This window comes from Balaenoptera borealis (assembly GCF_965194805.1).
Source record: "Balaenoptera borealis genome assembly, chromosome: 1".
Taxonomy (NCBI): domain Eukaryota; kingdom Metazoa; phylum Chordata; class Mammalia; order Artiodactyla; family Balaenopteridae; genus Balaenoptera; species Balaenoptera borealis.
The window spans coordinates 148,843,437-148,869,374 of record NC_138860.1 but is presented as its reverse complement, the minus strand read 5'-3'; the positions used below and the strand labels follow the sequence as shown (position 1 = coordinate 148,869,374).

Here is a 25,938-nt window from a genome sequence, read left to right as displayed (position 1 = left end):
TGATGATGGTGATGATACAGTAATAATGATTCCTGCTTACATTTATTGAGCCCATTTCTGTGGGCCAGGCATTGTGCTAAGTGCTTTACATATATTAACTCTTTAAATTCTAATAATAGCTCTGTGAAATGGATGCTTTTATCATTTATATTTTACAGATGAAGAATCTAAGGCACAGAGAGATTAAGTAGCTTGTCCAAAGTCATGAAGCTTTCAGTGGCAGAGCTGGGATCTGAACTAGAAAATCTGGTTCCACAGTCTGTGAACTAAAAAAAAGTGGAGGTTTCTGAATGCCAGCAGAGGAGGTATAAAAATCTTGGAATATTAGGACCACTATACTTCTGTTATCAGCATATTGCAAGTAATTTTGCCATAGCTTTATCACATTCAATTAAAGTGACACTCAATAAGCTCATGTGGTGTACATTTGAATAGTAAAGGTTAATTTGGTTAATCTCGTCTTTCTCCCTAAGGGAAAGTGATTTCTTCTGTTGGTTGCAATAGGAGATTATTTTAAATGGAAAGATTCTGAAAAGATGCTAATTATTTTAGGTTCTGCACTTAAGAATGCTCTATAAATCTTTACTCCCTTTGTAGGATTGACTAGCCAATATGTTGTCCCCTGCCCCCACCAGTGGAATGGTGCCCATTTTATTGCTTATGAGCGAAGCATTTTCCTTAATTGGTTTTACCAAACCTGATATTCCAGCTATCCACAACTGTAAGACCAGATGGTATTTTGGAGAGCACCTTTTCTTTCTGGCAGTAACCATGCCACTACTCATTATAGCTTCCCCATTCATATTTTATTTCCACTTCCCTTTTTCCTCTAAATAATTCAGATAAGAACTTGTAGTATCCGTTTTGGGGCCCATATGTGGACAGAAATAGGGAAACATTCTTTGTATGTACATGGAATTCTTCTCTGGAACGGGCTGCTATATTTTTCTATTTTTGCCCTAATATTTCAGATCTGAAGACTGTACTGTACTTAGTCCTTGAGGGTAGATATAACTTTGTTCAATTACATCTACTGCACACTGGGGATAGAGAGAAAAATAAGAAATTGTTCTGGCCCTCAAGTTGTTCATAGTCTGATGGAGAAGACAGCCTTGTACATAACTATTTGCAGAAAGTACAGATGGGGTAATTGAAGCCTGTGCAGATTACAGACTCAAAAGGGAGTTTGGTCAGATGTGGTTGGAGAGAGGCAAGCAAGGCTTCATACAGGAGGTGATTCTTGAAGAGTCTTTCAAAATAAGTAGGTGTTATCACGTGGTTCAGGCAGAGAAAGAGCATCCCAGGCAGAGGATGTGAAATACTGTGGTTTGTTTAGGCAGCTTCAAATAGTTTGATGTATGTTGAGCCAATGGTGAGGCTGAAAAGGATGTCAGGAGCCAAGTCATGTTTGTTAAGACCTTTTATGCCATACTAAAGAGCTTAGGCTTCTGTAGTTCCATATGCTGGAATGATCTGATCTGAAACCCCCAACCTCATTCCAGCCATGTAGAAATGCTTGATAAAAAGTCTCCAATACAGGGACTTCCCTGGCAGTCCAGCAGTTAAGAGTCTGCTCTTCCACTGCCGAGGGCGTGGGTTCCATCCCTGGTCGGGGAACTAAGATCCTGCATGCCGCATGGTGTGGCCAAAAAAGAAAAAAATAAAGTCTCCAATACAGAGCTGAGCTTGAAAAGAAGAAAGAGAAACCCTCAGGTGCCAGGAAGAAAGAGGAAATCCAAACCCAGAGCTGGAGATAACAGGCATACCTTGGAGATATTGCAGGTTCGGTTCTAGACCACTGCAATTATGCGAATTTTTTTGGTTCCCAATGTATATAAAAGCTACGTTTCTGCTATACTGTAATCTGTTAAGTGTACAATAGCATTACGTCTAAAAAAATGTACATACCTTAATTAAAAAATACTTTATTGCTAAATAATGCTAACCATCATCTGAACATTCAGCAAGTTGGAATCCTTTTGCTGGTGGAGGTCTTGCCTCGATGTTGATGGCTGCTGACTGATGAGGGTGGTGGTTGCTGAAGGTAGGGGTGGCTGTGACATTTTCTTAAAATACGACAATGAAGTTTGCCGCATCAATTTACCCTTCCTTTCATGAATGATTTCTCTGTAGCGTTCAGTGCTGTTAGATAGCATTTTACTCACAGTAGAACTTCTTTCAAAATTGAAGTCAATCCTACCAAACCCTGCTGCTGCTTTATCAACTAAGTTTATGTAATCCTTCATTGTCGTTTCAACAGTCTTCACAGCATCTTCACCAGCAGTAGATTCCATCTCAAGAAACCTCTTTCTCTGCTCATCCATAAGAAGTAACTCCTTATCTATTAAAGTTTAATCATGAGATTGCAGCAATTCAGTCATATCCTTAGGCTCCACTTCTAATTCTAGTTCTCTTGCACTTTCCACCACATCTACTGTTAATTCCTCCACTGAAGTCTAGAACCTCTCAAAGTCATCCATGAGGTTTGGAATCAGCTTCTTCCAAACTCCAGTTAATGTTGATATTTTGACTTCTCGTGAATCATGAATGTTCTTAATTGCATCTAGAATGGTGAATTCTTTCCAGAAGATTTTCAATTTACTTTTCCATGAGAGGAATCAACTATATGGCAGCTATAGCCTTACGAAATGTATTTCTAATGTATTTCTAGATGTATGTATCCTAGAAATGTATTTCTAGGACTTGAGAGTCAAAATTACTCCTTGCAGCAGAATGGATGTTGTGTTAACGGCATGAAAACAACATTAATCTTGTTGTACATCTCCATCAGAGCTCTTGAGTGACCAGGTGTATTGTCAATGAGCAGTGATATTTTGAAAGGAATCTTTTTTCGGAGTAATAGGTCTTGACAGAGGGCTTAAAATATTCAGTAAACCATGTTGTAAACAAATTTGCTGTCATCTAGGCTTTGTTGTTCCATTTATAGAGCCCAGGCAGAGTAGATTTCGCATAATTATTAAGGGCCCTAGGATTTTCAAAATGGCAAATGAGCATTGGCTTGTACTTCAAGTCACCAGCTGCATTAGCCCCTAACAAGATCGTCAGCCAGTCCTTTGAAGCCAGGCATTGACTTCTCTCTAGCTATGCAAGTCCTAGATGTCATCTTCTTCCAATATGAGGCTATTTTGTCTACATTGAAAATCTGTTGTTCAGTGTAGCCACCTTCATTAATTATCTTAGATGGATCTTCTGGATTACTTGCTACAGCTTTTACTTTAGCACTTGCTGCTTCCTTGTACTTGTATGTTATGGAGACGGCTTCTTCCCCTAAACCTTATGAACCAACCTCTGCTAGCTTCAAACTTTTCTTCTGCAGTTTCCTCACCTCTCTCAGCCTTCATAGAATTGAAGAGAGTTAGGACCTTGCTCTAGATTAGGCTTTGGCTTAAGGGAATGTTGTAGTTAGTTTTTTTGTTTTTTTTATGATTCTGATATCTCTCCTCTCTCTTTTTTTTTTTTAATTTTATTTATTTATTTATTTATTTATTTATTTATTTATTTATTTATGGCTGTGTTGGGTCTTCGTTTCTGTGCGAGGGCTTTCTCTAGTTGTGGCAAGCGGGGGCCACTCTTCATCGCGGTGCACGGGCCTCTCACTATCGCGGCCTCTCTTGCTGTGGAGCACAGGCTCCAGACGCGCAGGCTCAGTAGTTGTGGCTCACGGGCCTAGTTGCTCCGCGGCATGTGGGATCTTCCCAGACCAGGGCTCGAACCCGTGTCCCCTTCATTGGCAGGCAGATTCTCAACCACTGCGCCACCAGGGAAGCCCTCTCCTCTCAACATATCAATTATACTTCTTTATTTTTTTTGAATTTTATTTTATTTATTTTTTTATACAGCAGGTTCTTATTAGTCATCCATTTTATACATATTAGTGTATACGTGTCAATCCCAATCTCCCAATCATCACACCATCACTCCCCCTCCCCGGGAATGTTGTAGTTAGTTTGATCTGTACAGACCACTAAAATATTCTCATATCAGCAATAAGGCTGTTTTGCTTTCTTATCATTTGTGTGTTCACTAGAGTAGCACTTTTAATTTCCTTCAGGAACTTTTCCTTTGCATTTATGACTTGGCCAACTATTTGATGCAAGACGCCTAGCTTTTGGCCTGTCTCGGCTTTCAACATGCCTTCCTCACTAAGCTTAATCATTTCTAGCTTTTGATTTAAAGTGAGAGACGTGCTTCTCTTCCTTTCACTTAAACATTTAGAGGCCATTGTAGGGCTATTAATTGACTTAATTTCAATATTGTTGTGTCTCAGGGAACAAGGAGGCCCAAGGAGAGGGAGAGAGATGGGGAAATGGCTGGTTGGTGGAACAGTCAGAATATTTATCAGTTAAGTTTGCTGTCTTGTATGGGCATGGTTTGTGGCACCCCAAAACAATTACAATAGTAACACCAAAGGTCACTGGTCACAGATCATAACAAATATAATAATAATGGAAAAAGTTTGAAATGTTGCAGTAATTACCAAAATGTGACACAGAGACATGAAGTGAGCAAATGCTGTTGGAAAAATAGCATCTGTAGACTTGCTCGTTGCAGGGTTGACACAAACCTTCAATTTGTTAAAAAAAAAAAAAAAAAAAAAATGCAATATCTGCAAAGTGCAATAAAGTGAAGTGCAATAAAACAAGGTATGCTTGTATATAGTTCTATGCAAATCAGGTACAGAGTTTAGGGGCTGGGGTTTTAGGGCCAGTATGGGGACAGCAGATAAGGCTTCAGGCCACATGAAGCTGGGAGTCAACACAGGGCTACTATGCTTTTGAGAAATGAACTAGAAAAATTCTATCCACCAGTCCAAGAAATCAGCATGAAGATTGTATCATCTCAGGGTTTGAGTTCAAAAAGAGTTGACCATAATAAATTAGAACCTCACACTTATTACTATGTGTGTATATATATTTTTAACTTCGTGCTATCTGCAAAGCTGGAAAATTAACATAAAAACTGGCCCAGAACCAGGGAAATCCAAAGGCCTTGGCAAAGGCAAAGGTGAGATTTCCCTGTTAAGACACATCACAACCTAGAGTACACAGGACTCCTGTGGAAAACAGTCCCCATTAAAGATGAATTCATGGTCAAAAATTACAAAACTCTACAATAAAATAAATTACCAGGAGGGAGGATGAGCAGGTAGATGTAAATAATAGAATTTCTACTCCAAGAAGCAGAGATAACAGTCTGAAAGAGACCTTAAATATGTTTAAAATGTTCACAGGATAATGAAAGTAATAGAAATGATAAGAATAGGATAGTATGAAAAGAAAACAGGCAGATTTAGAGAAAAAAACAAAAACAGAATTTGTCCAATGAAAAAGCATATTTGTTGACAAAGAAACACATTGAACAGGTTAAAAGTAGGTAAGTCATAGCTACGGAGAGAAATGCTGAATTGAAAGCTTGATCTGAGGAAATCACTTAGAATGCATCCCACAGAAATAGAAATATGACAGAAAAGTTAAGAGACTTGAGGACAGGCAGAGACCAAGTATATTTCTAATAAGCGTTTCAGAAGGTAGAGACTTGTGAGGAGGATACTGGTATAGATTTCATTGAGTATCTTAAAAATTGTAAGGGCAAACACTAAAATGATAGAAATAGAATGTATAACTTCCAAACCATGAAAGAAAAAACAAGATTAAAGAAAACTCAGGCTGTTAAATAAAAGATAAGAAAAGAAGAAAAAAGCAAAGAGAAAGTATGTCCAGTGTATCAGTAATCATAATAAATGCCAATGGATTAAACATGCCTATTAAAAGATAGAAACTCTCAGATTGGATAGGGGAGGAGGAGCAAAATAAAGCAGCCATAGGCTATTAAAGCATAATGACCCAGAAAAGTTGAAAGTAAAGGATGGAAGACATATGAATGTATAATAGGCAGGAGTTCATTGAGGCAATGTTTATAATAGGGAAAATGTGAGGGGGGAAAACGTCCCTAATTATCCATTAGGGGACTAGATTTTAAAATTCTAAGACATTGTATATAAAAATAATGGAATAATATTCAATACTATTAAAATAGATCAACTGGGTTTATACGTATCAGTATGGATAAATCAAGAAATTATACTGAGTGAAAAAAGCAAGCTGCAGAATATTATATTTACACCTTCTTCCTACTGAAAATATCCCTTACCTGGCTTCATCAATTCATTTGTCATACCATTTAACACTAATAGTATTTTATATTGTAACAGATCATAAAAAAGGGCTCTGTCTCAATTTTGGCTAGGGCTCCTAAAGGCTGAGAACAAAGGAATAGCTATAAAATGTGTTCCCAAATGTTATTCTAGACCATCTATACAGAACTTGTGAAGGCAGAAAATGAAGACCAGTTTTGGAATTCTCAACCTATCACCTACCTTAGGCAATAAAGAAAGTTGAAAGTAAAGAAAGAGAGGAGATAGAATTCCTTTGGATAAAGTGGGAGGGCTATGGTATTTTCACTTGGAGAACGTGACCTCAGTTCCTGGAGTTGGTGGACACAGAGACCAGACCTGTGCCTGGGAAAGTCTAAAAACAGGGTGGCAACTGATGCCACAAGAAGGAGAAGTGGCTGCTGTGGGAAAGCTGTTATGCACAGAGTTTTTCAGGGCAAAGATATGGGCATAGTGGAGAAAATGCTAACTGGCCTGGAGTTGAATTAAAGAGGCTCAGTTCACAAGGATCCTTGGAAGGGCAGTGGAACCCCTACAGAGAGAGAGTGGGTGAAGCAATTGCCAGAAACTGGAGACTTAGAGTGGACCTGTAAGCGGCTGGCTGGAAGAGGCCTTGCCAATGTTGTGGGAACTGCAGGTGAGATCTCAACCATGGGCGCTCTCTACGGAACCACAAAAACACCTCATGAATATCTGCCAAGTCTAGAGAGCACTGAAACCTGATGAGCGTAGCATCACAACCAAAAATAAGGCTTTTGCTTTCCCTTACTGCTTTTTTTCCCAGTTTCGAACCTGGAAGGGCCAAAGACCAAAGCAAACAAGCAGATGGGGGAGGAGGAGAAGCAAAGGTGGGGAAATAGAGAAGTCCCCAGACATCCCCTTCTCCCACCACGGGCAGCTAGGCTAGACCCCAGCCAGGGAGGGAGTTGAGACTTTTTGGGTTGCTTTTTATTGAACTATCACATGCATGTAGAAAAGTAGACAAATATGTATGTCTTAACAGATTTTCACAGAGAGAACACACCTGTGTCACCAGTATCCAGATCAAGAAACAGGACATTTATCAGAGGCCCCCGTGCCCCTTCCCAGTCCCTAACCGGGCCCACCTCCCCAGGGTAATAATGATAAAAACAAGAAAAAAAATTTTTTTGTGTAATTATAAAAGCGACTTTTTTTTTTGTCTCCCAATTTACTTAAAAAAAAATTCTTGAAATAATTTCAAAACTACAGAAAAGTTGCAACACAGTACAAAGACCTTCCTTATGCCTTTCACCCAGATTCCTTAATTGTTAATATTTTACACTTAATGGAAAGATTTGTGTCAACTTTAAGATAGTGGTTTCTTCCAGAAACGGAAGGAAGGGAATGAAGGGCGAAAGGTGTAAGGAGACTTGAACTTTACGGTGTTTTATTATTTTATGTGTAATGGCAAAATGTTAACTTTTTTTCAGTATAAATAGTGAGTTACTCTACCTTTTTATGTGTTTAAAGTTTTAAAAAATTCTTCAAACAAGAAAGGGTTGAGTTTTACCATCTAGGAAGTAGGGAGCTGTTGAAGTGTGCTTTTTATTGTTGAAATAAATATCTCTTTATGACTTCTCTGCTCTCTGTCCTTGCCTATGAATTAAGATACTTAAGTGAGCTATAAGGTTGATTCACCTCAGCATCGTTTTTCTTTTCTTCCCCTCCTTACTGCCTCTCAGTGCTAAGTGCCCAGTGGTGTCTGACATGGTAAGATTAAAACTTGCACTTTTCCTAATAGATGTAACCCTCTTCCTGATTTGCAGTAAGCAGGAGCTGCTTTTAAGCAATTACCCATCATTTGGGGCCATCACATATATTGTGCTTTGGTTCAGGTCATAATCAATAATTCATATGTCAATAGGAACCCCATTAGCTCAGGTGAAGGCAGATGTCTTTCTAATGAAAATGTTCCATTTTCCAAATGACTTTTCTTTTTCTCAGAGAGTTGTGGTTATAGAAGACATAAAAAGATGGAAAACTATGTTGGAGCTTCCTAATCAAACCAAAGAGAATCTAGTTGAAGCCTTACAAGAATTAAAGAAGAAAATACCCTCCAAGGAAGTGTTAAAATCAACAAGGATAGGTATGTTCCTTCCGAATTTATAAGTGCTTATATTTTATCTCCTTTCTCCTTTCCTCCCTCCCTCAGACATTATCATATCAGTGCTTCTCAAACTATCTGTGGTGAGAGATCATTGTTTAAAAAATTCTCCATTGGTTGCAGACTAATACTTCTAAAATATAATAAAAATTACCAGAAAAATGAAATTAAAATATACAAAATGTAAGCCCTACTTTTTAAAAAAATTATACTCAACAAATGTAGAAGTACTTTGTCAAACTGCTATAGAAGTTTTAAATGCTTACTTCAGTTTCTGTACTTATTGCATGAACTTGTAACTAGCATGATCTGTGGATAACGTTTTGAGTGTCCTTGATGCTAGGTGTGCAAAAATGAAGAAGACATGATTTGTGACCTCAAGGAACTTAGGGTTTGGTGGAGAAACAAGCAGGTAGACAAATGGGAGTAGTAAAATAGTATAGGTTAAAAATAAAAGCATATAAATAATGTCCATGGTACCATTCTGATCTGTACAAGGTATATGCTGGCACAGAGGACAGAGTAGTCTTACATCTGGGGAATTCAGAAAAGGCTCCATAGAAGAGGCGACATTTCACTTAAATCTTGGCTTTTCCGTCTTGAGTAGAAATAACTTCCAAAGCATGGTTTGTAAAAACAACATAATAGCAACATTTGCTGCTACATCATTTATTACAGCATTGGAGATATTTTAAGAGGTAAGTCAGGAACTACGTTGAATTACCATTTTAGTACAGTACACAACTGTGAATAATATGCGAGGGAGGGCCAACATGTGTTCCTCAAGCTGCTCCCAAGTCCCCAGGGAGTCCAGGGTAGTCGTTCACAGCTGCTGTTCTTGCCCTCACCAGTGCAGCCATTGCCTTCTCTGCCTCCCCTTGACCTCTTGTTCATGAGAAGCAGGAGAGAGAGCAGCTTCAGACTGGCGCTAACAGCTGGCAAGAGCTGTGTGAAATTCCCCCGAGGTTCCCCCAAGAGTCTGGAGAGTTGCACCCCTGTAATATAAACCAGAATCTGAGAAAATTAGATGCTTAAAGAACATAAAACCCTATCATTATAGCCAAGGAGAGTCTCCCATCTGCTGCTAGATTTTCTCTTTATAGGTTGTGGTCACTAGAGGGCAATAAGACCATTCATATGAGCAGATAAGGTATTTCCACCAGTAGAGGGTACTAGTGGTTAATATTTTATGACATGTATACATGTACATATGTGTATGTATATGTTCATATTTAAGCACACCACAAATACCACTTACAATCAGATCTTAAATATCAACGTAATAGTCTGGAATTGTCCTACAAATACAGAACAGATGATAATTTTTTAAAAATCATTTCTATTTGTCCTTTGAGTACCATTGTGAATATGCTTTCAAGAATGGGTGTGTCTGATGTTCAGAGATTTCAATTCAAGAATCATAATGAAACCACAACAAGGGGGTATAACTTAAGAAGAGCTGGAAACCATCCAACTTTTGAGTCTTGACCCTATCCCGAGCCTTACCATAACCTGAGGTTGTGTGGAATATACAGGTTCCTTGGTCAGTTGCTAGCCTGAAGATTCATTTGGATCATTGCCTGAGAATGTTTACATTCTTCCACCTTTAGCCTCCTGCCTGTCCCTATCCTGTGGGCTGTAAGGGACAAATATTTACTGAGTACCTTCTTTGTGCTAGGAACTATGCTGGCATAATGATGAAGGAGACAGATACTGTCCCACCTTTTTGGACCCTGCAGTCTAGTGGAAGGACAGGCAATTTAACAAGACTTTATCATACAATGCAATGAGTGCTCTGATGATGAGGAGAAGTTAGCCCAAGGAGTATATGTGTTGGGAGTAGAAAAGATGTTAAAGAATGTGTCAGGCCTGGGTATATCACGTGAGCTGTACAGAGGGCTGGAGGTGGGAGAGAGCACGGTACATTGCAAAAACTAAAAGAAGTTTTGTTTACTTGAAATGTAATAAGCTGGAGACAGAGTCTGGACCAGATGGAGAAGACTCTTTGTAAGCCATTCAAAACTGTTTGGTCTTAGCATGCGTATTAGTTACCTGTCCCTGTGTAAAAATTATGCCCAAATTTAGCAGCTTAAGTGTCTGTTATCTCACACAGGTTTTCTGAAGGTCAGGAATCAGGGAGCTGCTTATCTGGGTGCTTCTGGCTCATGGTCTCTTAAGAGGTTATAGTCAAACTGTTGGCTGGGACTGTAGTCATCTGAAAGCTTGACCAGGGCTTGAAGATCTGCTCCTAACTGCTCACTTATGGGATTGCTGGTAGGAGGCCTCAGTTTCTCATCACCTGGGCCTCCCCATAGGGCTGCTCATGACATGGCAGCTGACTTTCCCCAGAATAAGTGATCCAAGAGAGAATAACCAAGATGGAAACCATAGTGTCTTTTATCATCTAATCTTGGAGGTAACATACCAACACTTCTATTATATTCTGTTGATCACACAGACCAACCTGGGTACAGTTGGGAGACAACTACACATGGGTTATGAATACGAAGAGGTGAGGATCATTGGGGGCTATCTTGTAGACAGGCTATCACAGCATGTATTTCTTTTAATTTAACCTAGATATATTCTACTTCTGAACCTGCAGATTTATGTTCATTTGTAGAAGTTTTACAGCCATTATCTCTTCAAAAGCATGTCTCCTTTATTCTCTCTATTTCTTTGTTCTGGGATTCTACAATTAGAAATTTGTTAGATCTTTTATTTTCCATGCCCCTTAGCTCATATGTCTCCTTGTCTCTCAAAAAGTTCTGGGCAGTTTCTTTAGTGTCCCACTATTGTGGGACATCCAAGAGGAAATGTCCAACAGAATGTTGGATGTACAAGGCTAAAGCTAAGGAGGGACAGTAAATATATACTTGAGAGTCATCATCAGCATATAGTTAGAAACTGAGGCAGTTGCCCAGGGAGAGTATGTAGGAAAAGCAAAGAGCCAAGTCCCAAATCCTGAAGCACATCAATATATGAGGCTCACAGGAAATGGAGAAGGTGTGAGCGGGAAAATGGGAGAGAATGCTGTCATGGAATGGGAAGGAGGGCTTCTGAGAGGGGATTCGTCAGCAGTGTCCATTGTTGTCAAAGGGCCAAAGAAGCTAATTCTAAAAATTGCACGTTGGATTTTACAAAGTAAGGTCATTAATGATTTTGGTAAGGACAGTTTCAAAGGCAAGGTTAAGGGCAGAAGCTTGAGGAGTGAGGAGGAGGTAAGGAAATGAACTGTGAAAACAGACAACTCTTTCAAGAAGTTTGGTATTGAAAGGAAAGAGAGAGGTGGCAATATCAGAAAGGAATGTGGAATTGAAGAAAGTTCTAATTTTTAAAATAGGAGAGAACCTAACCTGTTGAGTGACAGGTTCGTAGGGAGACCTTATCAGGGAGAATGGACCAGACTTTGTAAGGATTGACTGTGGAGATGAGGATGGCATGATGCCTCTCATTTTGTTGTCACCCATACCCCCTTTACTGGCTCTTTATTTCTACCTTCAGATACACTTAAATCTTCTCCTTTAATTGTCTGCCATCTTTTCCAGATACCTCGTTTCACTTCTTCCTTTTATAACCAAATTCCTTTAAATATGATTAATAATCACAACTCCCATTTCTGCCCCTTACCCTCCTTCATTAAATTATTTCCATGCTGGCTTCTCCCACAAACACTATTCTTCTCTCTAAGGACACAAGTTATTTCATTCTATCCAAACCCAGTAGTCTTGTCTCAGTTCTCATCTTCCCAGAACCATGAACTTGAGACCATTGATTACTCTCTTTTCCGTCAGTATGAATGACACTGAACTTGTTGCCAATTCTTTTTTTTTTTTTTTTAATTTTTTTTTTTTAATTTTAACTTATTTATTTATTTATGGCTGTGTTGGATCTTCGTTTCCGTGCAAGGGCTTTCTCCAGTTGCGGCAAGCGGGGGCCACTCTTCATCGCGGTGCGCGGGCCTCTCACTATCGTGGCCTCTCTTGTTGCGGAACACAGGCTCCAGACGCGCAGGCTCAGCAATTGTGGCTCACGGGCCCATCCGCTCCGCGGCATGTGGGATCTTCCCAGACCAGGGCTCGAACCCGCGTCTCCTGCACCGGCAGGCAGACTCTCAACCACTGCGCCACCAGGGAAGCCCCGCCAATTCTTTATCTATTTTTTAAATGTTTATTTCCTTCAAGCCCTTATCTGAGTTTGTAATTACTTATTTAATTATTTACTGAGTTATTTTTTGTTTACTGTATAGTAACTCTATGCGAGCAAGACCATGCAATATATTTTATTCACCAGTGCATTTCAAGCATTAGTGTGGCATATAGCAGATGCTCAGGATATGTTCATCAAATTAATGAAAATGACAGGATCAAACAAGATTTTCTCCATGGCGCTTTCTAGCTTTCTGTATTCCTGTTTCTTGCCTTTCTCTGTTTCCTCCGTCTTTGTCCCCTGTCCTCTCACAGGAGGTACTTTTCCAGAAAGCTCAGACCTCAGTCTTTGGCTGCTGCTTTAGAGCACTTAGCCAGAGAGGCCATCCACTTCTCCAGCTTAACTGAGGCCTTAATTCAGACAACTCCTGGGTATGCATCTCCTGTCCTGATCCATTTCTGAATCTTAGATTTTTAGAAATACAGTTCCAATTTACATTGCTACCATTTTCTTAAAATCTTACTAATTTACTGGGTAAAAATAGCGTCTTGTTTTCATTTGCTGTATAGAATGGATTGTTTTCTATTTATTTATTGGCACTTTGTCCTTTTTTTGTGAATTGTTTGTGTTCTTTGTCCATTTACTGTTGAGATCTTATAGTTTTTGTTTTCTGTTTCTGAACTTTATTAATGTCAATATCATAAACGTTTAAATCCGTTTAGTTACCTTAGTTTATAAACAAGGAAATTCAGACTCAGAGAGATGAAGTGACTTATCCAGGGCCATATAGTGAGTTAGCACCAGAGATGTAATGAGAACCCAGGTCTCTTGGGACAGTGTTCTTTCTTGGTTAGCAGACTGCCATTGTGCCCTGAATCCCAGCCATATGTGCCTTTATTTTACTGGACCATCTCTATGGGTTCTGCCATCTGCTCAAGCTCACCTCTTTTAAATCAGAATTTAGTGCCTTTTCTTGTGTACTTCAAATGGGAGTTTTCTCCTAGTATTTTCATTTTAGTCAGTGTTTGCTCTGACATAAACTCTTTAGGTGCAAATGTCCAGCAGGCAGTTGGAGATGTAGGACTGAAGCTCAGATGAGAGATCTAGACTAAAAATATGTATTTGGAAGACATTCGCCTGGAAGCATTTGCTTAAAATCACTTAAGTGGATGAATTCTCTGAGTAAAAGAAAAGATTAAAGGGCTGAAGGATTGAGCTGGGGAGAATATCCGTGGCAGGGAAATGGGAAGAGGAAGAGGAGCCGGTGAAGAGGCAAGAGTGTAATTAGAGAGCGGAAGAGAGCCAGGGCTGTGCAGTGACACGCGGACTGAGGAGGAGAGTGTTTTGAGAGGCAGGGGAAGTGAGTAACCTCACTGCTCTCAAGTGGTCTGGGGAGTTGAGGGCCAGCTGGGCAAAAGCCTTTGGATCTGGCACCTAATGGGGCCTCTGTGACCGAATATCTTTATTATAAAGGAAACCAGTGGGCGTGGGTATTGAGTAAATGGCTGATGAGGCAGTGGAGTTAGACCTTGCACTCAACCTGGTAGGCAAGCATGCCCCACTTCTGCAATACTGTAGGTATAAATATTCTGGGAGAAGTTTTAAGTCCATCATATTGATCTGATTTTCATTTATAATTGATTAACACCAAAAATCCTTGTACTTACAAAGTGCTTTCACATCTACGACTTCATTTGATCCATATAACAATTCTATAAGGTAAATATTATTATTTCCTCATTTTACAAATGAGAACACTGATTTCCTCATTTTACAAATGAGAACACTGAGGCTTAGAGAGTTTACAGTAACTTGCCCCAGGTCGGGAAGCCAAATAATAAGCGACAAAGCTAAGGTGGACTTATGCCATGTCATGCCACCTCCTGAAACCCAAAGATGCACCCTTGTCCATGGCAAGCTCTTACTTGTCTTTTAAGACCCAGATGAAACATAATCTTCTTGGTGAAGCTAAAAATGTTTGTTGAATGAATAAATGAGTTAGTGAGTGAGTGAATGAATGGGTATGTGATTTGACTTGCCCAAGTTCATGGGATAAGTTAGTGGCAAGGAACTTTCAAATGGCCTTCTGTTCTTAGGTTGTCCCATAGATTCAGCAATCCTGAACTGCTGATAAGCTCCTGTATTCATTATCTATGAATAGTGCCATAACAAATTGCCAGAAAATTAGTGGTTTAAAAAACACAGATTTATTATCTTACATTTCTATAGGTTAGAAGTTCAGTACAGGTCTCAGTGAGCTAAAATCAGGGTGTTGGCAGGGCTACATTCCTTTCTGGAGACTCTAGGGGAGAATCTGTTTCCTTGCCTTTTCCAGTTTCTAGAAGCCACCTGCATTCTGTGGCTTGTGATTCTCTTCCTCCATCTCCAGAGCTGGCAATGGTGGGTCGAATTCTTTTCACACCTCATCTCTCTGACCCGCTCTTCTGTCTCTTCTGCCTTTAAGGACTCATGGGATTAGATTGGGCCCGCCTAAGTAATCCAGGCTCATCTCTCCATCTCGGGGTCCTTAACCTGAATCACATCTGCAGAGTCCCTTTTTCCATGGAAGGTAACATAGTCACAGGTTCTGAGGATTAGGGCATGGATGTCTTTAGGGACTATTATTTTGCCTACCACAGCCCTCCAATTAGTCTGTGCTCTTTCAGGTTCTATGCTTTTGTTCACTCTACTGCTTGTCAAGACTCAGGACGAGAATTGCCTCTTTCATGGTATTCCCTGGCCCGTTTGCCACCCAAATTGACTCCTCTGTCCTTTTGGCCCTCCCTCGGTTTCCCCCTTCAATACTATCTTAGGACCTGTAACACTTTGGTGCACTGTTTTTGTTTAGTTGTCTTCTCCTGTGCTTAGACCTACCTGGAGCTCCTTGAGTAAAGGGCTGTGTCTTGTTCAACATTCTATCCCGAGGTCTAGCACAGGGCCTGGTACTTACTAAGTATTTGATAATGTTTGTTAAATGAGCAAAAGACCGCTTCCTGCAGGGAATTTGTCTTAACAATGTGCTGGGATGCAGAAGCCCGGTACTCTTAAACCCAGGGGACTTGACCTAGATCATAAGACCAGCCAGTGGCACTGCTTGCTTTAACATAAACTTCATGGAGCAAATAATGACTTTTTGCAGATCATTAACTTCCTCGATGTAGCTACTGACCAGCTTGTGACCTTGGGGAAAGGTCATGGAGCCTCATTTTTTCCATCTGAATCAGGAGGAGGTAGGACTGTATGATCACTGGAGGCAACAGTATAGGGTTAATACGTGAGCTCTGCAGCCAAACTGCCTGCATTTGAAACTTGGCCCTGCTTCTTACTTGCCATGTCCTGCACAAGTTCCTTAACCTCTTAGTTCCTCAGTTCTTTACCTGTTAAACGGGGAATCATTATAGCACCTACCTCGTAGGGTGTTCTGAGAATTCATTGACTTAAATGTAAATCATTCAGTGCAGTGGCTGTCATTATTGTTATCATGAAATTCCCTTTTTCATTTAAAGTTTGTCATTTTGTCTTGTTTTTTATAGAAGAGTGTTCCCTAGGTCTCCTCTCTCCTCTTTTCCTGCCCCAGACTCAGTGCCTTCCCTGCTGTTACTCTTCCTTCTGTCACCCTCTTGCTTGCAAAGCTTGCATCCCCCAGGTCTCCTCATAGCCCCTGCCCTTCTTGGAGTGGTTTCCCTGGTGTTGGGAGAGCCTCCTGACCAGTCCAGGTGGGGCTCCTGTGGGAGTATCTGTGAGGTGTACTGCCCCCTGCAGGCCAAGAGCAGTGATTCCCTTGCCCTGGCCTGAGAGTCGAAGACTTCTGCCCTTTGGCTCTTCTGATTTAGGAATATCAAGAAGGTGAACAACATTATCTCAACAGAACTTTATTGGACACTCTCTGTGTGCCAGTCCCTAATAACAGAGAGGGACAGGGTGTTGGGGCGTTAAGTATGCAGGCTCTGGGGTCAGGCTGCTGTGCTCAGATCCTGGCTTCCATGCTTACTAGCTATGAAGCCCTGGGCAAGTTGCTTGGCTGAGCTTCTTTGTAAAAAGAGATATAATAATAGTATTTACTTCATTGTGTAATTATAAAAAATTAAATGATATAATTCCTATAAAATCTGGAGTAGTAAGCAGGAAGGATTCTTAGCAATGGGTAAGAATTAGAAACTTTTCATTCAATTCTTTACAGTATAGTTCCATTATTTTGTTTGCAATTGTGTGATTTTCCCAATCAACTGCATCCATATTCAAATGTTAGTACAAAGCCAATTTGAAAGCCAAATGTAAACTTTTTTTCTTTGTAATATAACTGTTTGATTCAGTTCAGCAAACATTTCTTGATTGTTTTGTGGTAAGGCACTATGCTGGGAGCTGGGAATGTATCTTGGAGTAAGGAGTAAGGTATGGGGTTCTGCCCCCAAGATGTTTATGTCAAGTTTAGAGGGAAAAGTGGGCATTTAAACCTTCTAGGCAGAGGGAGCAGTGTGAGCTAAGTACAGAAATGTAAGAAGGCCAGACAGCCTGACCCTATCAAGGACACGCCAACTGCTTTCTATGGCTAGAACTTAGCACCTGGAGGCCAAAGGGGTAGGAGGGCTGGGACTGAGGAGAGGAAGGAAAGAGAGAGATATGGTGAGAGGTATGGCCAAAGAGATTCCAGGTCATCGAGGGCTTGAATCTATACTTAGAAATTAATTTGAGGACACAGGAGAGAGCCATTGAAGGGCTTCTGGTAAGGGAATGATGTGATCAAATTGTGTTTTTAAAAGGTTAATTTGACTTTAATATAGAGGATGCATTGGAGAAGGCCACTCTGGGGACAAAGATTGATTAGTAAGTCATTGCAGTAGACCTGTGGAGAGGTGATGAGGACCTGAATCAGGGCAGCAGGGAGAATAAAGAGGGACGTGAGGGAAAGGAAAAGATGCAAGAAATGTTAAGGAGCCTAGGGACCTCCCTGGCGGTCCAGTGGTTAAGGCTTCGTCTTCCAATGCAAGGGGTGCAGGTTTGATCCCTGGTGGGGGAGCTAAGATCCCACATGCCTTGGGGCCAAAAAACCAAAACATGAAATAGAAACAGTATTGTAACAAAGTCAATAAAGACTTTAAAAATGGTCCACATCAAAAAAAAAATCTTTAAAAAAAAATGTTAAGGAGCCTAAAATAATGGGTGAATGCTAGTGCCATGTGTGACAAGAAATACAGGAGGAGGGACTGAGGGGGATAATAATGAGTTCCATTTTCCATTTTAGAAATGTTGAGCTAGAGGTGCTTGCAAAATAAGCAGGTAGAGATGTCCAGTAGGGGACTAGATATTTGAGTATTGTGCTCAGTGAGAGCCTTTAGGCTAGAGATACGTATTTGGGAGTCATCTGCTTGCAGATGGTAGTTGGACCACAGGAGTGGGTAAGATTACTCAGGGAAAACAGGTGAAGAGAGAAGAGAAGAGGCCAAGGCCAATGTCCCAGCTGGGGTTCACAGGTAATTAAAGGTTGGGCAAGGCATATACAGCCAGCAGAAGAGATGGAGAAGGAAGAGGAGAATCAGTAACAGGTGGTATCTCAAAAAGCAATGGAAGGGCTTCCCTGGTGGCGCAGTGGTTGGGAATCTTCCTGCCAATGCAGGGAACACGGGTTCGAGCCCTGGTCTGGGAAGATCCCACATGCCGCGGAGCAAGTGGGCCCGTGAGCCACAATTACTGAGCCTGCGCATCTGGAGCCTGTGCCCTGCAACAAGAGAGGCCGCGATAGTGAGAGGCCCGCGCACCGCGATGAAGAGTGGCCCCCGCTTGCCACAACTAGAGAAAGCCCTCGCACAGAAACGAAGACCCAACACAGCCATAAATAAATAAATTAAAAAAAAAAAAAGAAAATTCTTAAAAAAAAAAAAAAAAGCAATGGAAGAGACTATTTCAGAAGGAAAAAGGCAGCAGTGTCAGATGCCACAGAGGTATCAAGTAATGTCACGATGGAAAAGGTCCATTGGATTCGACAAGAAGAAGGACTCTCTCTGGAACTTGTGCATCTTCATTTCTTGTATATAAAGGTGGATCAACGGTGCCTGTCTTGGGGAGAGAAAAGGATAAGGTGGGGAACACATGAAGGGAAGGATCTCTATTCCAAAGAAACCTGAATGCACTTCTAGTATAGCATATCCCGTGCTGTTAGGATTGCTTACAGGTTGAGCCAGCCCATGAGATTGTGAGCTGGACTGCATAGATACATACAGTCCCACTGCTCAGAGGAGACCCTTGTTAATAATTTCATTATAAATTCTTTTAGACTCTTTTTCTCTGTGTATAAACAAATATATGTGTTTGTTTATATATATATATACAAATGTAATTTTAAAAATAAATATTGGCTTATACTCAGCGTGCTCTTCTGAGAACCTGAGTAAAGTAATCAGCTTTCCATGTTACTACACGTAGAGCTATTGCAGACTTTAATGGCTGCCAAGTATTCGTTGTTTGAATGGACTATAATTCATTTAACAAATTGGACCCTTAATGGTGAGCTTGTAGGTTGTTTTTAACTTTTTGCTGCTGTACACAGTACTGTAATGAATATTTTTATACATGAATCTTCTTTGCACACTTTGGCAGGGTGAGTGTAGGTTAAATTCCAGGGACTATGTCTCATTCATGTCTGTATCCTCAGCACCAGGCATTAAGTAGATGCTCTGTAAAAGTATTAAAATGCCCTGCATTTAGGTCTTTGAGGTCCTGCAGTATCTCATTTACCTTTGTGTTTTTACCATCCACAACAGTGACCAACAGCACAAAAAATTGTTTTCTGAATGAATAATCTCAAGGATATGGAGAACTCCAGCCAGAAAAGGAAAGTGTTGAGTAGTGACTTCAGCTTTAAGTGGCATGTGTTTCAGAAGCACCTCACTAAGCATCGCTAGCTAGGAAGCACCTTGAGATATTTCTAATGAGGGCTCTGCATTCCTCCCCTTCGCCATCCTCCTTGTGATGAGTGTTGATGTACTTCTTTCCCTGGTCAGTAGAAAGACTAGATAAAAATTCTTGGGAGGTAATTGGATAGAGAGAGAAGTTAAAGAATCTTGTTTTCCCTTCAAAGTTACCTCCAGCACGCTCTTCACAGAACCTTTAAAGCAGGGACAGTTTCTTGTTCAGCCCTGCATGTCTAGTACCTAGCATACCCAGTACAAAGAGTAGGCCTTCAGTCGACATGTGAGGAGTAAATAAAACAAGCAAGTGTTGAGCTATGCAGTTGGTGTCATCTGAGAAATTTTCTAAATGTTTTGACCATTTTCCCAAAATTGAATTCTTTTCCATTTCCTTTTGTTCATTGATGCCTCTTTTATTGTATATTAATTTTTATATACAATAGGGTTTGTTCCTGAGCTTAATTATTTAATTATTTAATTATTTATTTATGGCCGCGTTGGGTCTTCGTTGCTACGCACAGGCTTTCTCTAGTTGTGGCGATCAGAGACTGCTCTTCGTTGCAGTGCGCAGGCCTCTCATTGCGGTGGCTTCTCTTGTTGTAGAGCACGGGCTCTAGGCGTGCAGGCTTCAGTAGTTGTGGTGCATGGGCTCACTAGTTGTGGTGCACGGGCTTAGTTGCTCTGCGGCATGTGGGATCTTCCCGGACCAGGGCTCGAACCCGTGTCCTCTGCATTGGCAGGTGGATTCTTAATCACTGTACCACCAGGGAAGTCCCCTGAGCTTCACTTTTTGTTCCACAGATCTATCTATCTGTTTTTTTGGTGCAAGTCCATATAATTTTAGTTGCTTTATAATATGTTCCAATAGTGTATAAGGCTAGTTATTCCTCATAATACATAAGAGTATTTTTTGCTATTACCCATTTGTTTTTCTAAAATAAGTCTAAAGCTATTTGGATGTATTCTAATAAAAGCAACCTACTGAGATTTTTTTTATTGTAATTACATTAAACCTACAAATTAATTTCTATATTGACATCTCTGTACTGGTCTTTCCATCATGTAATATGGTATATTTTCCCCTTTCATTCAAATTTTCTGTTATATATTTTAGTAAAAACATATGTATTTCCTCATCTGGGTTTCTCATTCTCCAACATTTACCAAACACCCACTCTCCCGACCCCCTCTCCTGCCCCTGTTTTCTGCTGGAGATACAAAGATTAACGTGTTGGGCTTCCCTGGTGGCGCAGTGGTTGAGAGTCTGCCTGCTAATGCGGGGGACACGGGTTCGAGCCCTGGTCTGGGAGGATCCCGCGTGCCGCAGAGCGGCTGGGCCCGTGAGCCACAACTGCTGAGCCTGCGCGTCTGGGGCCTGTGCTCCGCAACAGGAGAGGCCGCGATGGTGAGGGGCCCGCACACCGTGGTGAAGAGTGGCCCCCGCTTGCCGCAACTGGGGAAAGCCCTCGTACAGAAATGAAGACCCAACACAGCCAAAAATAAATAAATTAATTAATTAATTAAAAAAAACAAAAAACAAAAAACTGTAAAAAAAAAAAAAAAAAAAGATTAATGTGTCACAGCTCTTGCCCTCAAGGAGCTCTCTTTGGTGGGCAAGAGAGATAACTGATCAGATAATTACAACTAATTGTAATAGTTATTGTGATGAACAGGAGCATGAGGTGCTAAGGAAGCACAGAAGAGAGGTACCAGCCAAGACTGGGGGTTATTATATTAAGGAAGACTTCCTGGAGAAGGGGACTCCTGAACTGAGTCTTAAAGGCAGAATGTAAGTTAACCAGATGAAGAGAGAAGAAGGAATATTCCAGGCAGACAAAATGCTCATTGGAGTATGTGTTCAAAAGTAAAGAGGTGAGAAAAATATTGAAGTGTCTTAGGAGCTGCAAGTAGCTAGAGTATCAGATGACAGTGGGGTAATAGCTGGAAATGAAGCTAGAAGGTAGATGGGAAGGTGGCAGATTGTGAAGGTACTTGTGTGACTAGATAAGAATTTGGATATAGGATTGAAAGATTTAAGTGGTGGAGTGTAATGCTCAGATTAATGTTTTAAAAAATATCCCTGAAAGAGAAAATAATAAAGTTAAATAAAGGCCACTCTGGCTGCAGTGTGGAAGGTGGCATTAAGGGTTCCAGACTTTGGCTGAGAGGACAGTCAGGCTGCTGGAGTCGTCTGGAGGCAACATGCCCTAAGGCAAGGTCAGTGGTGATGGGGATGGAGTTTAAGAGTGGTTCCAGAGCTATTAAGGAGATAGGCACATACACAAACAGCACATGGGCATGCAACCCCCTCTTGTTAATGAGTTGCTAAGTGGTTTATGGTTTTTACTAGTTTAAGCATGATTTTCCCCCTATTATACTCTGACTGTTTATTGCTGACATAAAAAAGCTATTGATTTTTTTTTAAAAAGTATACCTATCTTATATTCTAACACTTTTTGAACTTTAATTCTAAATGTTTACTTGATTTCTTTGGCTTTTCTGTGTGTTTATTTTTATCTAAGTACTTTTGCATATGATATTTTTTGACCCTTTCCTCTTTTTCCATTTTTATTATGAAAATCTCAAACATTCACAGAAATAAAGAGAATAGTACAAACCCCCATAGGCCTTTCACCTACATTCAGTAACTATTAAGGTTTGGTCGCATTCACTTTATCTTTCCCTTTTTTGTGTTTTTGTGCTGTTACTGAAGTATTTTAAAGCAGAAGCTCAGACCTTTTGTCATTTCAGCTCTACATACTTCAGTATGCATCTCTAAAAAATATGGATGTTTTCTTACATAGCTACAATGCCATCATCATGCTCAACAAAATCAACAATAATTCTTTGATATAATTTAATAACCAGTGTATATTCGTATTTCTTGTTTATCTCAAAATATATTTTAATTAGTTTATTCCAATCAGAATTTGGATCACACATCACATTTGATAGTTTGGACTCAAAAGACTCTTTTAATCTTTAGCAATCCATAACCTTACTCCCTTTTTTTAAGTGCCATTGATGATTGAATGTTGTCCTGTAGAATGTCCCACATTCTGGATTTGTCTCTTAGGCTATAATTTAACTTATTCCTCTGTCTCTCATATTTTCTATAAGCTGGAGGTTAGCTTTGAATGACTAGTTACTAGGGTTATGGTTCATCTTTTCCTTGGGAGGAGGATGCAAGACTACTTCATAGGTAGGGCTGTGAAGTACTACCTCTATCTGATAGTGCCACTCTTAGGGATGCTAAGATTGATCAGTGGAGATGATGACACCTCACCTTTCCATTGTACATTTCCCCATCAACCTTTCATTGACTGATTTCATCCACTGTTGATTGTCACCTGAATGAATTATTTCATCATGGGCCACAAAATTTTTTAAAATTCTGTCAATTTTATCACATTTATTAGCTTAATAAAGAACATTCTGTCAATAACTAGGACTGTTTGGTTGTCCTGAAATATAATATGTACTGAAAAGACAAGATAAATGCTTAATTCATTTTCTTTTATTGCAATTTTTGGATTAAGGAGTTGGTACCTTAGGTGTTCCATTTTAAGTATCTACTGATCATGCTTCTGTTTTATGACTTATTTCATTGGCTAGCCCAGTGATTCTCCCCCAGTGATTATCTTGTTATCTCAGCCTCTGAGAAACAAGTCTTCATTTGCACAAGAGCCTTTACATCCTTAGGTGTGTGAATGACTTGCTAAGTGCCACACATTAGTCCTTCCAGTTCTGTACTTTTCAGAAGAATACAGAACAATCTTTTCTTTGGTTTCTGTTCTCTTTTTCCAGGTCACACTGTGAACAAGATGCGTCAACACTCAGATTCAGAAGTGGCTTGTCTTGCCAGAGAAGTTTACACTGAGTGGAGAACTTTCATTGAAAAACACGTGGATAGACCTTCTATAGAAGTCCGAAGTGATTCCAAAACCGAGACATTTAGGAAAAACGCCCAGAAATTACTCTCGGAAGCCTTGGAATTGGAGGTAATGTCCTGGTTGGAATGTGATGACTAGGTACTCTGGGTTAAATGACCTTCATATTTTCATAATGAACTTTCATAGTCTTAAGTGCTATGGCTTTATTCTAATTTTTTTTTTAAAGATTCTGGATTTGTAAACATTCTGGGGGACAGTATTGTATAAAGAGTGCAGGCTTTGGAACTAGCAAGACATGGATTAAAACCCTGGCTCTAGTATGTGCTGGTTGTGACACCTTAGGCAAATCTCTTAACATTTCAGAGACTTGATTTTTTTATCCGTGAAATGAAGATTATAATTCCTAACCTAAGATTATTGGAAAGATTAAATGAACCATATATACAAAAGAATAGGATAGTGCCTGGTGGTTAGAGGTCACTTAATGAATGTTGGTTCCTTCCCATTTAAAATTGTTACCCTAACAAATACCATATGATATCACTTATATATGGAATCAAAATATGACACAAATGAACTTATTTACAAAACAGAAACAGACCCACAGACACAGAAAACAAACTTATGGTTACCAAAGGGGAAAGGGGTTAGGGGAGGGATAATTAGAAGTTTGGGATTAGCAGATAAAAACTACTATATACAAAATAAATAAACAGCAAGGTCCTACCATATAGCACAGGGAACTATATTCAATATCCTGTAATAAACCATAATGGAAAAGAATATGAAAAAGAATATATATATATATACACACATATATATATGTGTGTATATATATATATAAAACTGAATCAGTTTTCTGTACACCAGAAACTAACACAGCATTGTAAATCAACTCTACTTCAATAAAAATAAATAAATAAAATTCTTTCCCTTTCCACTGAAGCAAAAATTCTGAGATGGACCCTGTTACGGAATATCAATGGCAAAATAAATAGCTGTCTTTTGAAAAGACTGTACTCCATTTTTGGTCAGCACTCATACCTTTAGTTCTAATGCATATAGTCAATTGCGCAATCCCTATCATCTTCATGACCAACAGTTAGATGGTGTTAGTGGTTTGAGGTACACATGCTGGAAGAAGAATTTTTGCTCATTAGCAATAATATTAATCATCATCATCAAATAAATCTTATAGGTCAATTAATATTCTGGAAAAATCAGACATATAACATCCATATTTTTCCCTCTTCTCAGGGTATCCCTAATTATCCTTAAAGAATAACTTAATATTATTAACAAAAGAAGCAATTCAGAAGTCTGATTTAAATACTAGATCTGTCACTGCATTCTCTGAAAAAATATTTTAACCTTTCTATCTCTATTATGTATCCACAAAAGAAAGGCAAATGGGCTTGTGGTATATTATTTACTTTTTAAAAATAAAGTTTTGGGTTTTTTAATACAAACTTATGATAGAAAATGAAAAAATATGGAAAGGAAAAATAAGATCACCATTGAACCTACCATCCAGACATAGTCTTGTTAACATTTTGGTGCATTTCCTGTTTGGTAAATTATTGTAGCTCTTTCTTTTTTTTTTTAATAAACTTATTTATTTATTTATATTTTTGGCTGCGCGCGGGCTTTCTCTATTTGCAGTGAGCGGGGGCTACTCTTCGTTTCGGTGCGCGGGCTTCTCATTGTGGTGGCTTCTCTTGTTGTGGAGCATGGGCTCTAGGCACGCGGGCTTCAGTAGTTGTGGCACGTGGGCTCAGTAGTTGTGGCTCGCGGGCTCTAGAGCGCGGGCTCAGTAGTTGTGGCGCACGGGCTTAGTTGCTCCGTGGCATGTGGGATCTTCCCGGACCAGGGCTCAAACCCGTGTCCCCTGCATTGGCAGGTGGATTCTTAACCACTGCACCACCGGGGAAGTCCCTGTAGCTCTTTCAATGAATACTGGGCAAGTTATGATTATCCCAGACTTATTAAGAGCCAATTATGTACCAACTGTTCCATAAGATATTTTTATTGATTATTTAAATAACATTGCAGAAAATTGACAATTATTCACATTTATGTTGTATTTTTAATCTTGATCAATATCAGTGTCATTTTGTATATACTTTTCTATATATTTCTATTCTTATATTTATAATTTTTAATGTCCATTTGATGGTTCAGTGAATTAATATACTGTAAGTTTGCTTAACTTTTCCTAAGAAAGTATTAATATGAATATTAAGCCCTTGGAAGAGAGAAAAAAAATATAAAGGTTGTAAGTCTAATTTTCTGGAGTATCGATTAGCCAACAAGACTCGCTATTTGATGTTTTAAAAGAAGTTTATTTTTTAAATAAACCAAAATTATTGCAGAAACATAGAGTATGGGTATATAATATGTAGTTAATGTGGTGGTAAATACCAGTTCCCTGTGGTATCTTTTTAAGTAAATGATAATAACGAAGCTATGCTTGTAAGGATTAATGAGCAGTTTGCCTGCTATATTAAACTCAATAATAATTATCCTTTTAGTTTATCCATTAATTATCCTTTAACTGGCACATCAAGTGGTAAGCACTCAAGTGTTACAAAGCAAAGTTAAAAAAGTGTGATACATTCGTTAGTGCTTTCCAGTGTAATTGGAAAAAATATCAGATTAAGCATAGTTGAATGG

At 39.5% G+C, this 25,938-nt stretch overlaps 1 protein-coding gene across 8 annotated transcripts in view; it reads left to right on the top strand.

Moving 5' to 3' along the window:
* Positions 1–25,938, top strand: part of TCEANC2 (transcription elongation factor A N-terminal and central domain containing 2) — a 45,206-nt gene that overhangs the window by 10,044 nt on the left and 9,224 nt on the right. For 7 of the 8 annotated variants that reach the window (XM_082359121.1, XM_082359120.1, XM_082359119.1 and 4 more), the window contains 2 exons: positions 8,159–8,300; positions 23,180–23,373. In XM_082359121.1, coding sequence (XP_082215247.1) covers positions 8,159–8,300; positions 23,180–23,373 — 336 coding nt within the window. Of the gene's footprint in view, positions 1–158; positions 306–8,158; positions 8,301–23,179; positions 23,374–25,938 lie in introns of all 8 variants that reach the window. The other variant, XM_082359123.1, reaches the window with a different exon arrangement.